Source organism: Mobula hypostoma, chromosome 21 (assembly GCF_963921235.1).
Source record: "Mobula hypostoma chromosome 21, sMobHyp1.1, whole genome shotgun sequence".
NCBI lineage: Eukaryota > Metazoa > Chordata > Chondrichthyes > Myliobatiformes > Myliobatidae > Mobula > Mobula hypostoma.
This window is the reverse complement of record NC_086117.1, coordinates 51,945,498-51,961,938: the sequence shown is the minus strand read 5'-3', so window position 1 is coordinate 51,961,938 and position 16,441 is coordinate 51,945,498. Positions and strand designations below refer to the sequence as shown.

The following is a 16,441-nucleotide window of genomic DNA, read 5'->3' as shown; positions in this document are numbered from 1 at the left end:
AGAGCTAAGGAACTTGAAAGAGTGAAAAGACCCTGATGGGAGTTGTATATAGACCCCCCAAACAGTCTACAAATTACAACACAAGATAGAAAATGCATGCCAAAAGAACAATGGTACAATAGTCATGGAGGATTTCAGTATGCAGGTAGATTGGGAAAATGAGGTTGGTGCTGAATTCCAAGAGGGGGATTTTCTAGAGTGCCTATGAGATGGCTTTTTAGAGCAGATCATGGTTGAGCTCATTAGGGGATCGGCTATTCTGGATTGGGGTTGTGCAATGAATCAGAATTGATTAGAGAGCTTAAAGTAAAGAAACCCTTTGGAAAGTGATCAAAATATGATCGAATTCAGTCTGAATTTTGAGAAGGAGAAGCTTATGTGAGAATGCTGTTCTTGGACTACAGTTCAGCATTCAACACCATAGTTCCATCCAGGCTCGACAAGAAGCTCAGAGACCTCGGCCTTCACCTTGCCTTGTGCAGGTGGATCCTGGGCTTCCTGTCAGATCGCCAGCAGGTTGTAAGAGTGAGCTCCCTCATCTCCAGCCCTCTGGCATTCAATACAGGAGCCCCTCAGGGCTGCGTACTGTGCCCCTCCGGGCTGCGTACTGTTCCCCTCCTTTTACCCCCAATGGCCGAATCCTGTTCCTTGTCTTAAGGGGTGTGTGTGTACGTATGTATGTGTGTGTTACACTCAGCCCTGAGACATAAGGCAAGGTCATTTCATTCAAAACAATTGGTTTATTGATCATTACAGAATGTCTCTTTGGTGCTTCACCCTTCCTGCCTTCTCCCTTCCCTTTTTCCCCAACTATGATTCCCCTCGTCAGGCCCCCTTCCCACTCTAGGTCCATAATAGTGACCTGTATCAGAATCAGATTTACCATCACTCACATATGCCATAGAAGTTAGTCCTGACGAAGGGTCTCGGCCTGAAACGTCGACTGCGCCTCTTCCTATAGATGCTGCCTGGCCTGCTGCGTTCACCAGCAACTTTGATGTGTGTTGCTTGAATTTCTAGCATCTGCAGAATTCCTGTTGTTTGCCATAGAAGTTGTTTTTTTTGTGACAGTAGTACAGTGCAATACTTAAAATTACCACAATAGTGTGCAAAAGTCTCAGGCACTCTAGCTATATTTATGTGCCAAGTTCTTTTGCACAGTACTGTATTCTCCAAACATTTATCTTTCCTGTTGTTAGCACTAACCTCCCACAGTTATTGTGGTACCCTTTCTTCATTCACCTCCAGTTTCCTCACTTATACCATGAGGTATTTGGAGATATGTTTACAGCTCCCACCAACGTTTTCTGTCTTCTGCCAGTTCTTAGATCCACTCAGATTAATTTTAATTCTGTGCTGTGATCTACTGGGCTAAACTCTTTTCCGTATTTTGCAACATATGTCAGTGCTAATAAACCTGATTTTTATTCTCTTTGTGATAGCCCTTAGAGTTAGAGTCACAGAAAAGTACAGCACAGAAAAAAGGTTTTCAGTCCATCTAGTCAGTGCCAAACTGCCTACTCCAATTGACCTGCATTGGGACCATAGCCCGCCATACCCCTACCATCCACTTACCTATCCAAACTTCTTTTCAATGTTGAAATAGAGCTTGCATGCACCACTTAGATTTGTTCATAAACCCTGTAAAGGTGTTGGTTGGTCTTGGTCTGTCTTGGTCCTGTTGAGGCATAATCTGTTTGTTTTGTACAGGTGCTACCTGCCTCAGATAAAGGTCTATCGTCCTTCCCACCGCACATTCACGTTCATTGCCCTCCTACATCTGTATTGTTAATAGTTGGCTTTGGAGGTGATACTGAGATGGCTTTCTTTTGAGATCTTTTTAATTTTTTTTCCTCTGAGCTCCCTCAGGTTCACAGACAGGACCTCGTCCCTCTTCCTACCTACATTTCTGGACCCAGCATGCACCACAACCTCTGGTCCATCTCCATGTCACCTTGGGGTGTTGTGCATCAGTGACACCTTCAACTGTGTCACCAGGAAAGTACTGAACCATCCTGGAGTGATGTCTCCTTACAGTTGAATCCCCAATCATTCTCTTTCCTTCTTTCTCTTTCACTCCTTTCCTTCTTTGAACCCTTCACCCCTTCATTCTTTTCTCTCTTGTTTGCCCTCTCTACCTCTGCTCTGTAGCTGAACTCTTTGAGATGCCTCCTCCTGGCTATGGCTTCAGTCTCCTGATGAACCATTTCTGTCATCTAGAGAATTTTTGTTTTGGTGTGGACGGTGCACTTGGGGGTGTGTTTACCTCATAGCCATCCTTCTCATTGCACGTTCGTAAGCTGCAGAGCGACTGTCTTCTGAATGTGTTACCCACAATGTCCTCAGCCATCAGCACATCTCTGTTTCTGGGACCTGGACTCTTTGTTGCCGCAGCTGGCAAAACCTGCATTTGTGGCTCTCTGCATCACTGGAATTGTACACATCCATGCATCGTCAGTGGTTAAGAAGTCAGAGGGAACGTTACACAAGTAATTGGGAAATGAAATTTTGTGAAATGCTCATTTACACCTTGGAGAGGAGGAAAGCTCCTTCATCTGTTTAATTTTGTGTGTCCACACGTAGAAATCCTTGAATGGCCAATGCTTGAGGAACGCCCCTGTGGTTTACTTGAAAGACTTTGAGGCATGCTGTGTAACTCCACTAACAGCTGAAGCCTGTACAGATACCATTGGAGTTGGTGAACCGATCCAGAATGGCCAGGGAAGTAAGTACCAGCATGATTGGAGAAGTGGCACAATTTGAGTAGAAAATTTTCAGTGTAAAACAGGGGTTCCCAACCTTGTTTGTGCCATGGATCCCTACCATTAAGCGAGGGGTCCGTGGACCCAGGTGAGAAACCTTGGTGTAAAGTGAGAGAATTCCAGCTGGTTGAAAGGTTGCTGGTGGGCAATGGAACCAGATTGTTCATATGAGCTGCTGTGACTTGTCATGTTCTGCCTGACAGGAACAGGTGAAGTGGGGACTCTGAGAAACAATGTGGCTAAGCATTTGAAGGGAGAAACATCCATGGGGCTGTGGGAAAAGGCAAAACAAGACTAACAATACAGCACTTTGAAAGAACTGCCACAAGGAGGATGATGGCCTCATTCTGTTGTACCTCACTCTGAGGTTAAAAGTTCAAAATAAATTTATTATCCAAGTACATACAGTATATATTTTCTTACTTTATTATTGAGATACAGTGCAGAATAGGGCCTTCTGGTCCTTCGAGCTGCACCGCCCAGCAATCCCCTGATTTAATTGTCGCCTAATAACAGGACAATTTACAATGACCAATTAACCTTCCGAACAGTACGTCTTTGGACTGTGGGAGGAAACTGAAGCACCCAGAGGAAACCCATGCAGTCACGGGGGGATCGTATAAACTCAATACAGGCTGTGATGGGGATTGAACCTTGGTTGCTGGTACTGTTAAGTGTTGTCCTCTCAGCCCCAATCTCCTGCACAGTGGTGTTGAGTGAGAGGTCCTTCCCAAGTGGAAACAATGACCTCTCTCAAAATCAGGGTGGTATGTGACCTGAGAGAGGAACCAGCAAGTAATGGTGTTCTTGTCTTGCTGGTGCCTTGTCAGAAATGTCCAGATGGTGAAAAGTTAATTTAAAAATCTCAGGAATCTGGTTGGTGCTGTTAGGTTAGTACAGGTGCGTAACTGTTTTTGAGATGGTGAGCACAGTCACCACATTGGGTGGAAAATGAATGAAAGGGAATATTTAGGTGCCGATACAAGACACTGCAGTTATTGGAATCTGGAACTAAATGTTATCTGCTGGAGCTTAGTAGGTCAAGTAACATCACTGGCATATTTTGTGAAGTTTGTTGTTTTCTATGGCATCTATATTGTCCATTCAGAAAACTGATGTGGGGGCAAGTGTTGCACCTCTAATGTTTGCAGAGGTGGTTACAGGATGCTAGTCAAGCCAACTACTTTATCCTGAATGGTGTTGAGCATAGAAACATAGAAAACATACAGCACAATACTGGCCCTTCAGCCCACAAAGCTGTGCTGAACATGTCCCTACCTGAGAACTACCTAGTTTTTTGGAGCCTCACTCCTCAAAGCAAATGGAAACAACTGCACCACCCTCCTCCTTGGTCAGGAGATGAGTTATTCATTGAGATGCCCAGCCTTTGAACTACTTTTGTAGCTGTTTTATACGTCTAACTGGTCCAGTTGTTTGGTCAATGGTGACCCCACAAAAAGCACCTATGGTGGGTACTTGAATTATAATTGGTACATGAAGACTGAGAAAGACACTGCTTTAACTGGTACACCGTGGAGGTTCTGGTGCGGGCAAACATGAATCAGGCATGAGAATTTTTAGAAGCGTGGTTCTCTTCTGATAACTCCGTAAGCAAACATATTGAAATAGATGCCATCTACAAACCCCTAATTCCAAAGAAATATGAGCCAATAGAGTTCAGAGGTCAACTGAAGGGATAGCCAATCAGGACCTAAGCAAGTGAATGGGGGCCAATATAAACACGAGCACTCCCAGAGAGAAACACCAACAACTGAGGACGTCACCTTCAACTGGTGAAGAAACGTCTGCAAACCATTTGTCAAGCTCGGCGAACATGGCAATATCAAATACCTTAACATGAGCTACGAATATTCACTACCGTCTTAAACTTGAATTATAACTCACTTGTTGCATGTAAATATGGGAATTTTAAAAAAATTAGGCCGTACCACATACAATGTAAATATCTATTTTGCATGGACTGGAGTCGCACCACAGTCATGTTGTCTTGAGCAATGACAATAAAGTTCTATTCTATCCTGTGCGTCCGTTTTTCTAAGGTTGTTTAAACAAGCTTTAATATTTAAACTTAAAGTTTACTCATTGGAAGGACTGAAGTAGTAAAGTGAAGTGGATTAACATTTAAATTATGGAACTTTCTTTGTTTCGAACACATTAAGTAAATCCTCAAAGGAAAAGGTTGCTGCCATAATTGAATTGTCTTTCCTTCCATGTAGCAATGATACTGCCTGCTATAACCTATCAGAGTGCTACAGACCTCAGCAGTTCCATTCCAGCAACTTCTTCAGCTTCAGAGTTCCCGTTTCTCAAGCAGCAGAATGTCTCGACATCTCTCGGTATGAAATAATGTAACATGACGTGCTTTTTTTGTTTTTGCTATGCTTTAAATAATTTTAAATTTCAGATTGGCTGTGATTTTTAATTTCTTAACTGGAGTGCCAGTCTGTTTTAGTGCTGCAATTCACATTAGGAATTCCTCAGCTCTCAATAGGTTTTGTTAGGGTAGATGTGGAGAGGAAGCCACCTCTTCACAAGAGGAAGAACCTTTCCACATCCATGAGGTGTTGCCCATTTAAAGAACACTGTGGATAATTTTCTTTTCCCTGAGTATCGTGATGCTTTGGGACTCTCTTCCTGAAAGGGTAAAGTGTCCTTACATGCTAACTCTTGTTTCATCACCTCACAGGAGTTAACTGAATCTCTCCTCTCCAGGACTAATTCTGGACAGTTTCCCAAACTGCTATACTCCATCTAGAAGCAAAGTTATGAATTTCCTTTTGAGGCCTCTAGTTTATGAAGACTACTTTCAATCATTCTCCCTGATAACTGGGATTAGTTTCATTGCTGTCTGCAGTGGTGCTTTTCTCATTCTGTGGTGGTCACAGAGGGCTGACACAGGTTTAGCGGGAGCTCAGGAGAATTAAACTTGACTGCCATTATTGGAAGACAAATCAGCCTAACACCTCCTGTGGTGTGGCCAGAACATGTACCTTGTGTTGCCTGCTTCTGTTAATGCAGTAATGTATATTAAACTATGTATATTTGCCAAGTGTGAACTCTCAGTAGCATGTACACAAACGTTCTACCCTCCCCTTAGGCTTGGAGTCATTTTAAAGGGGACAGTGAAATTGTTGAAGTCCGCATCACAGTAGAGGACTACTGGTCTTCTAGATCCAGGACATGGAACAGTACTGGAACAGGCCCACTGTATCTGAGCCAGACGAGGCTCTTGAACAAAAGGGAAAAACTAACTGATTCTATTTCTGGTGTACCCACAGCTGATTTTCGCACTTTAAGGATTCTTTATTTTGTTATTTCATGATCTTGTTATGTATAGCTATTTATTTATATTTGCATTTGCACAGTTTGTTGTTCATTGATCCTGTTTACAGTTAATGTTCTATAGATTTGCTAAGTATGCCCACAGGAACAAAAATCTTAGGGTTGTATGTGGTGACATGTATATACTCTGATAATAAATTTTACTTTGAACCATGATGCCATTCTAAACTGGTCCTGTACATGGTCTATATCCCTCTATCCCCACGTGCCTATTAAACGTTGCCATCATATCACCTCTTCTGCTTGTGTGTTCCAGGTACTCTCCTCTCTGTACTAAAAAATTATTGCATCTCAAATCTCTTTTAAACTTTCCCTCCACTCAGTGTAAATCTATACCCTCTAGTGACATTTCCATCTTGGGGAAAAAGTATTGACTCTCTGCCTTTTCTATACTATCTATAATTTTATGTACTGTCATCAGCTCATCCTGTCAGCCTCTGTTGCGCCAGAAAAGACTGTCCAAGTTTGTTCAACCTCTCCCTATGGCTAATATTCTCCAAGTACAGGCAGTGTCCTGGAGAACCTTTACTGCACCATCTCCAAAACCTTCCTTAGGTGTGGTGATCAGAACTGTATGTAATAGTCCAAATGCAGCCAGTTTTATGTAGCTGCAACGTGACTTCCCAACTTTTATATTCAGTGCTCCAAATGATGAAGACAAGCATGCTGTTTGCTTCCTTACTCTCCTGTCTTGTTGCCTAGTTGTTTTCTAATATTATTTGTTTATTCTTTATGCAGGATTGGTTAATGTGTCAGAGCCCAAAGTTGTGAAGGGAATGTGTGAAAATATGATTCTGCAGGCTGATTATGTCTTCCACTGGAATGGGAGTGCGATATCTAATATCACTTTACATGTCACATTGGGAAATGTTTCCTTAGATTCATCAGGTATGACTGTGCTCCACCTCTTCACCTCCTTTGGCCTTGCTGTCTATGAACAGCTGTATCATTGGAAGTTTGTATGTATTGATCTCCATCTAAATCCATATATCTTACTTTCCAGCTACTGTGACTCAAAGGTTCAGTGTTACCTTTATTAACTCACGCAATGAACATCACACCCAGGCGATTCGGTCCGGCAATCCAGGTGAGACAATGGATTACTGTCCGAGCCTCTAGAGTAATGTTATCGATGAAAGTTTGGAATTTGGCTTCAACGAATGAGCAATTTCCATTTAAAAACAAAAATCAAAGCAATTGCTTTATACAAAGGGCAATAATAAGTTGGTTTTTGTTGATCAGTGAACTTCTAAGTTCAAAGGTTCAAAGTAAATTTATTATGAACAAACATATAGGTCACCCTGAGATTCATTTTCTCGCAGGCATTTAAAATGCAAAAAAAACCCCCACAAATGAATCAATGAAAGACCACACCCAACAGGGTGGGCAAACAACCAGTGTGCAAAAGACAACAGATTGGAAATACAAAAAGAAAATAATAATAAACAACACAGGACCAGTTGGTTAACACAAAAATGATCAAAAATACAAAATAAAGGACCAACAAATTCAAGATTAAATGCAGAAAATGTCAAGAGAAACCAGAAACAATCCCAACACGTTATAGGCTCCTGCAGCAGCTGAACTCAATCTGATTATTTACACAGGCACAATCAAGTGGCAGACATCATTCACCAAATTCTTGCTTTAAGATACAAACTCTTTTAAGAGACTAATCTTAGATAGGTACATGGAGCTTAGAAAAGTAGAGGGCTATGCGGGAGGGAAATTCTAGGCAGCTTCTACAGTAGGTTACGTGGTCAGCACAACATTGTGGGCCAGAGGGCCTGTAATGTGCTGTAGATTTTCTATGTTTCATAAAGGATACCCGACCTTACTATAAATACAAGCCTAATTCAGTTTTAATTGAGAGTCCCACACATCATATTATGACTGATCCATTATTACAAATAGGACAATCCATAACAACCGGCCAGATATAATATTTTAGGATAAACAAGCAAAAGCAGTTTACTTAATAGATATAGCCATTCCAAACGCACACAGCGTATATCAGAATAGTTTTTGGTGAAAAACACTAGAAATATACTGAATTAAAAGAGGAAATTGAAAGACTATGGAACATGAACAGGGGATACATTGTCCCAATAGTAATATCTACAACTGGTGTTATCCCAAAGTCGCTACACAGTAGCATTAAACAGCAATATTTATGTAAATTTCAAAGTTCAAAGTAAAATTTATTATGAGAGTCCATATATATCACCACATACAACCCTGAGATTCTTTTCTGCAGGCATACTTAGCAAGTCTATAGAACAATAAATGTAAACTGTAAACATCAGGAACTGTTAACTATAAACAAACTGTGCAAATGCAGATATAAATAAAAGCAATAAATAACAAGCATGAAGTAACAATATAACAGAGTCCTTAAATGGGTGTAGCTATTTGTCACCATATACAACCCTGCGATTCATTTTCTTGCGCACATACTCAATCCATAGTAGAATAATAACCATAATAGAATCAATGAAAGACCAGCATTCAACAAGAGTGCAAATGCAAAATGAAAGAAGTATTAAAAATAAATAACTAAACAAAAAAAAAAAATCCCTGAAAGTGAGTCCATAGGATGTAGCAACATCTCAATGATGGGGCAAGTGAGGTTTAGTGAAATTATCCCCTTTGGTTCAAGAGCCTGATGGTTGAGGAGTAGTAACTGTTCTTGTACCTGGTAGTGAGTCCTGAGGCACCTGTACCTCCTACCTGATGGCAGCAGGGAGAAAAGAGTATGGCCTAGGTTGTGAAGATCTTTGATGATGGATGCTGCTTTTCTGTGGCAACATTTCATGTAGATGTGGTCAATGGTTGGGAGGACTTTACCCGTGATGCACTGGGCTGAATCCACTACCTTTTGTCGGATTTTCTGCTCAAAAGGCATTGGTGTTCCCGTACCAGGCTGCAGAAAGTTAGCACACTTTCCACCACACATCTATAGAAGTTTGTCAAGGTTTTCGATGACATGCCGAACTTCCACAGACTTCGGAGGAAACGGAGGCACTATTGTGCTTTCTTTGCAGTAATATTTATATGACAAGTCCCCTGAGGTAGTGACATCCAGGAATTTAAAGTTACTGACCCTCTCCACCTCTGATCCTCTGATGATTACTGGCTCATGGACCTCTGGTTTCCCTCTCCTGAAGTCCACAATCAGTTCCTTGGTCTTATTGACATCGAGTGAGAGGTTGTTGCTATTACACCACTCAGCTAAGTTTTCAATCTCCCTGCTGTATGCTGATTCATCACCCCCTTTGATATAGCCCTCAACAGTGGTGTTGTCAGCAATCATGTATATGGTATTGGAGTTGTACTTAGCCACTCAGTCATAAGTGTAAGGCGAGTAGAGCAGGGGTTAAGTACACATCCCTGTGGTGCTCCTGTGCGGATGGAAATTGTGGAGGGGATGTTTTGGCTAATCTGAACTACAAGTGAGGAAATCCAGGATCCAGTTGCACAAGGGGGTATTGAAGTCCAGGTCTTAGTGTCAGATGCTGAGCAGTAATTGATGAAGAACATCCTGAATCTCCAGAAATCCACTAGAGTAGTCCGCAAGTTCCTAGCAATTGAGAATTGAGTGTGCTTGGCTGTGCCTCAAATTCATATTTTATCATCTTGACCTGAGAAAAAATAAAAATAAGAATAAATAAGTAATAAATATTGAGAACATGTGATGAAGAGTCTTTGAAAGTGAGTACATAGGTTTTGGGAACAGTTCAGTGATGGGGTGAGTGAAGTTATCCACTTTGGTACAAGAGCCTGATGGTTGATGCTTGCAGTGATGTGTAGCTAAAAATATAAAAACCCATAGCAATCTGCAGGCTTTTTAATGAAAGTAAACTGTTGAATGTTCAAGTAACCTATATCCACCATCACTTGAATAAGGAAATTTTAACACTGGTAAGTGTTAGACTGGTACTCCTGACCCTGCTTCGCACAACTCCATTACTATCCTGATGTTGCTTAAAATTTCAGTCTATGTGGGTGACAGAGTCTTGTCTAAATGTGTTAGTAGTGTTAGTGTTTGATGATCCTGATCCTAATCCAACACAACCGTGAAGCTGAGGCTGGACCTTTTGGGCTGCTGTCTTCAATATAACACTAGCAGCATGTCACAGTGCTGGCATGTCCATCACCTGTGGAGATCAAGACTATTACCATTCACCTATCCATGCCTGTCATAATTTTAAACATGTATAAGGTAACACAGATACAGGCACTCAGCTCACCATGATGCATCAAGGGCAAGGAATTCACTTCACTGAGCATTAGATTTACCGCAGCTGGAGCACTGTGAAGAGGGCCTTCAATTATATGTCGAGACTGGAGAAGCAGGAGTTCGTCCCTTTCGTCAAGAAAATATTGGATGAGGATTGAAAAACTTTATTCAAAATCCTGAGGGTTTTCGGAAGTGTAAATACAGGGCAGGTTAATCAGCTGGCAACAGAATTTGAGGTGGCAGAGTAGCATAGTGGTTAGCATACACTTTTAAACAGGTGACCTGGGTTCAAATCCCACTGCTGCCCATAAGGAGTTTGTACATTCTTCCTGTGACTACGTGAGTTTCCTCCCGCAGTCCAAAGACGTACTGGTTGGTAGGTGAATTGGTCATTGTAAATTGTCTAGTGTTTAGGCCAGGGTTAAATTGGGAGATTACTGGGTGATGTGGCTCAAAGGGGCCTATTCCACCCTTACGTCAATAAAATAATTAAATAAATGAAACCTGTCCACTGTACAGAATGGTGAAATGTTCTCTGTTCATTTCAGGTTACTTGGTTGGAAGACCGGTTCTGGCTGCCCTTGAGAGAGGCAAGAATTTGCAGAGAGTCCCTTTAAGAATATGGCGACCAGGTGATGCATTTTGTTTTGGTCATTAGAAGGAGAGGGAGAGGAAAAAAAAACACATAACACCGAGGTCACAGACTGCCCTGTAAATTTTCACTCTGTTATTCCTGTCTGTCATTGATGTTTTGAATGCACAGAAGCACAACTACATGCAAGAAGGCAACTTGGCCGGCATGGACGAATGGGGCGAAAGGATGAATGGCTGTAACTGACTCTATCTGCACCCTCCTCTATTCCAGTGGTTGAAGATAAAAACTTCCCATAGAATTAGAGATAGATACAGCACAGAAGCAACCCCTTCAGCCTAACTGTTCCATACTGACAAAGATTCCCATCTATATCAACATACTGCTAAAACTCTCATGCCCTAGATGTCTGTTTGTGACCTCCAATTAGCGCAAACGGTGCATTACAGCGGCACTACTTTTGGCTAAGTCGACTTAAAATGCGCCAACTTACAGAATGCAGGCAAAGTTCAGGGTTATATGTTCATATAAAGTTGCTCACTCGCCAAAATCAACAGCCCTGCTTTCACCCAAGAGCCGATGTCAGCCATGACAGAAACTGCGACGCAACACCACGACGCATGCGCACAGCCAGCCTCAGAAGCGACACCTACAGGAGCCAAAGGGCAGGGCAGCTCTATTTCGAGCGGTCACTTTCTGCTAATCACCATCAGCATGTGCAGGATTGGGACAGATCAAACTGAGACCCATCAATAAGAGATAAGTAATTATTGTAATGACGTACTTCGAGACACCCATCAAACCCTTTACTGCAGTCAAAGGACAGCGGTGACTATATCACGTCCATTTAGGAGAGCGCCAACCACATCATCAAGAATAATCAGCATCCTGGAGGCTTTAGTGTTACTGCTTCGTATCTTCTACCCAGCATTAGGGTAAAAAAATATGGTCAACCTAATTATGCCGCATGGAAAGAGAAGGGGACAATATGGTCAAGAGATGACACCAAGCGATGTTGGGAAGCGGCAAGGAGAGGGAGAGAACAAGAACTGGATGAGGCCAGGGCTGCATGACTCCAGGATCAAAGAGTCAGGACAAAAGAGATGAGAGAAGAAGAGACAGAGGAGGAGATGCATGCACGTCTCCAAAATGACAACTGGCATAGAAGAAAGAAAGACGAAGAGACAAAGGAGCTGAAAAGTGCACCTCTCCAGGATCGGAGACAAACAACAAACAAGCAGAAGAGATGAAGAGACGGGGGATGAAAGGGCTGCACGTCTCCAGAATGACAAAAACAGGCACAGGAGGAAGAGAGAGGAAGAGACAAAGGAGCAGAAAAATGCACATCTCCAAGATCGGAGACAAAGAATAAACAGCAGAAGAGATGAAGAGATGGTGGATGAAAGGACTGCATGTCTCCAGAATGACAACAAGAGGCACAAGGGTGGCAGATTAACCAGAAATGATGCCATCAAAAGTGTCCTTCGTTAAACGAGGAGGAGCTATATTTGCCTTGCTTCGCGTCGTTCTTCTTTAATAAACTGAGGTTTTCTTCGATTTCCAAAGCAAAGCGATACCAATAGCATTCAGGAAAACTTAACGTTCATTCTGGTCACATCAGACTGCACTACCCTTCTCTGAAAGGGTGCCCCAATGGGTCACCCCGTTGTCTAGTTAGTCCTATTTACCAGCCCACAACTTTCTAAACTTTTCTAATTAATGTAGCCATCCAACTGTATTTTAAAAATTGTTATTGTACTTGCCTTATCCACTTGCTCTGGCACCTCTCATCTATCCCGATAAGTAAATACCATCATCCCTGTAGTTCTTTTATTCAATTTCTTTTGTGTCTTCATAATAAAGTATGATGTTCAGGCAGGATTCGTTACTTCTGTGTTTGTAATGGTTTATTGTTCCATGTGGTTGAGCGCCATGCCTCTGTTTATAGTGCCAGGATTCCATGTGACTTCTAAACCATTTCTCTACCCTGCCCCCTCCAACAAATGATATCTCTGTTTTCTTTTTTTTATTGCCTCTGCTCATTCTTGCAATAAACCCAGTCCAGATGAAGGGTCTTGGTCTGAAGTTTTGCCAATTTTCTTTGCAGTTTTTTCAGTTTTATATAATTTGTGTACAATTTATATTCTGTGTGTTGTCCGTATTTACGTGATACTGCTGCAAATGTGCATGTCCCTGGTAACGTACAGATGACAATAAACTTGCCTTGTAGCACCTTCTATTCCATGAGCATCAGTCTTGATGATGAGTCTGTCATGTGTCACCTTGATCTGATGCCTTCGGGATGTCCTACGGATAACATCAACCGTATTTCTGTCATCAACCTTCTCTATTACTTCATCAAAAAACTCTGTCGTCGGTTACGAGAAGACTTGTACTTTCTTTTTATTAGTTTGTACATCATTCCCGTCAGCATATGAGTTTTCTCCACTTTCCTCCCACAGTCCGAAGAGATACTGTTTAATAGATAATTGTCATTGTAAATCGTCCTGTGATTAGGCTAGGGTTTAATCTATGGGTTGCTAGGCTGCGTGGCTCATCAGGCTGGAAGTCTGTTCCATGCTGTGTCTCTAAATAAATAAATGTCAGCAACATTTGAAAAAAAATCTGCTTTTGTAAAATCTATTTTTATTCCATTTTGTTTTCCAGTTGGAAATGGGTTGTGCTCATCAACTGAAACCACGTCGTTATTGTTTGGAGAGGACTCAACCTCCGGCTGCCTGTTGCGCCTTGGCATTGATGATTTTGAAAACTGTACTGCTCTTCGGTGTGTAAGCAATTGTTTGACTCTCTCAAGGGTTTGATAGTCACGTTTATTTGGCAAAAATGTTAAATAGCTAATGTTCTTGTGGTCTGTTCTACCGCACTTGCCTTTGGCTGCTGTTTCTACAATGAAAGGACAAGTCTGCAATTGAGTTTAATCTATATGTGTGTACTGGTGAGTTTAACCTGTATGTGCACCCAGGTGAGTTTAATCTGTATGTGTGTACTGGTGAGTTTAACTTGTATGTGTGTCCAGGTGAGTTTAATCTGTATGTGCGACAAAGTGAGTTTAACTGGAGAAAAAAGCAACCCGTTGACCTTTAGAAACATAGAAATATAGAAAACTTACAGCACAATACAGGCCCTTTGGCCCACAAAGCTGAGTCGAACATGTCCTTACCTGAGAAATTACCTAAGGTTACCCATAGCCCTCTTATTTTTCTGAGCTCCATATACCTGTCCAGGAGTCTCTTAAAAGACCCTATCATATCCGCCTCCACCACTGTCGCCGGCAGCTCATTCACGCACTCACCACTCTCTGCATAAAACAACTTACCCCTGTCATCTCCTCTGTACCTACTTCCAAGCACCTTAAAGCTATGTCCTCTTGTGCTAGCCACTTCAGCCCTGGGAAAAAGCCTCTGACTATCCACATGATCAATGCCTTTCATCATCTTATACACCTCTATCAGGTCACCTTGCATCCTCTGTCGCTCCAAGGAAAAAAGGCCAAGTTCACTCAACTTTTCTCATAAGGCATGCTCCCCAATCTAGGCAACGTCCTTGTAAATCTCCTTTGCACCCTTTCTATGGTTTCCACATCCTTCCTGTAGTGAGGCGACCAGAACTGAGCACAATACTCCAAGTGGGGTTTGACCAGGCTCCTATATACAGTAGCTGCAACATTACCTCTTGGCTCCTAAACTCAATCCCACAAGTGATGAAGGCCAATGCATGGTATGCTTTCTTAACCACAGAATCAACCTGCACAGCAGCTTTGAGTGTCCTATGGACTCGGACCCCAAGATCTCTCTGATCCTCCACACTGCCAAGAGTCTTACCATTAATACTATATTCTGCCATCATATTTGACCTACCAAAATGAGCCACCTCACACTTATCTGGGTTGAACTCCATCTGCCACTTCTCAGCCCAGTTTTACATCCTATCAATGTCCTCCTGTAACCTCTGACAGCCCTCCACACTATCTACAACACCTCCAACCTTTGTGTCATCAGCAAATTTACTAACCCATCCCTCCACTTCTTCATTTATAAAAATCACAAAGAGTTGGGTCCCAGAACAGATCCCTGAGGTCACCGACCTCTATGCAGAGTATGATCCATCTACAACCACTGTTTGCCTTCTGTGGGCAAACTAGTTCTGGATCCACAAAGCAATGTCCCCCTGGATCCCATGCCTCCTTACTTCCTCAATAAGCCTTGCATGGGGTACCTTGTCAAATGCCTTGCTGAAATCCATATACACTACATCTACTGCCCTACCATCATCGATGTGTTTAGTCACATCCTCAAAAAGTTCAATCAGGCTCATAAGGCACGATCTGCCTTTGACAAAGCCATGCTGACTATTCCTAATCATATTATGCCTCTCCAAATGTTCATAAATCCTGCCTTTCAGGATCTTCTCCATCAACTTACCAACCACTGGATCCTCACTTCCATTGGATTAAAAAAAATGTTTAAATCTTGCAATGAGGTAGTTACATTTCCGTAACTCAATTGACAACAATGAGACATTCCTTAAATACTTCATACCCAGTGTTAGATTCTGGTGTTTTTAATCCAAGGTTCCTTTATTAAGAGTTTGTTTTATTAAGAGTTGATAGAACAGGAAAGTTGAAACAGACAGTGATAGGGGAAAGCTAAGGTTAAAAAAGAATGAGAAACTAAAGATGGCGCCTAGGATAAAGCTGCTATTTTTACACACAAATATGAAAATTTCCATACAAATATGTAGACCAGAGACAACCAATTAGAAAGTATGCATTTGAATACCCAGTACCAAGTTAACCAATGAGGAAGTACTTATTCACTTAATGCAGCACAAAGAAATTTCCAGAGCTTTTCAGAATTGTACTTTGTATAGCCACTAGAGCAGGGGCTCCCACCCTGGGGTCCACGGACCCCTTGCTTAATGGTATTGGTCCATGGCATAAAAAATGGTTGGCAACCTCTGTACTAGAGGTGTATTAAATAGTTATGTGCATGTTAAGAATTACTTAAAATGCAAGCAGATAATTATTGTTAAGTTGCAAAGAAAATAACAATTAAACAGTTTAATCTAAGAATTAAACAGTCAATCCAACACCAGTGAAGTTCTTTAAAGTATAGTCCCCATGGTAATGAGGAGCAGTGAAATGAAAAGCAACCAGAGTGAATTATTTCAGAATGTTCTGCTCCTTACACAACTATGATCCTCACATTTCAGAGGCTGTTCTGCTGTTCTGGTGCCTTGCGTTGATTGCTTCAGTTTGGATTTTTTTTACTTCCATTTTCCTGAGCTCAATCCCCTTCTGTTTCTTCCCCAATGGAAAATGCTTAATGAATTCATCTAACAAGTGTGAATGACAATTGAGGTTTGCTTTACTCTAGCAATTAGTTCAGTACCATCTTTGAAATATTTACACAGGTCTGAATCAACAGTTTGAATGTCATGTTGCTATTGAAGTCCCCCAGGACA

The 16,441-nt window shown here is 41.8% G+C and overlaps 1 protein-coding gene across 3 annotated transcripts in view; it reads left to right on the top strand.

Annotated features, from left to right (window-relative positions):
• tctn2 (tectonic family member 2) overlaps nt 1-16,441 on the top strand; it is a 53,362-nt gene that overhangs the window by 19,273 nt on the left and 17,648 nt on the right. For all 3 annotated transcript variants that reach the window (XM_063073998.1, XM_063073999.1, XM_063074000.1), the window contains 6 exons: nt 2,584-2,725; nt 5,000-5,119; nt 6,864-7,013; nt 7,129-7,212; nt 10,914-10,997; nt 13,625-13,742. In XM_063073998.1, coding sequence (XP_062930068.1) covers nt 2,584-2,725; nt 5,000-5,119; nt 6,864-7,013; nt 7,129-7,212; nt 10,914-10,997; nt 13,625-13,742 — 698 coding nt within the window. The remainder of the gene's footprint in view (nt 1-2,583; nt 2,726-4,999; nt 5,120-6,863; nt 7,014-7,128; nt 7,213-10,913; nt 10,998-13,624; nt 13,743-16,441) is intronic.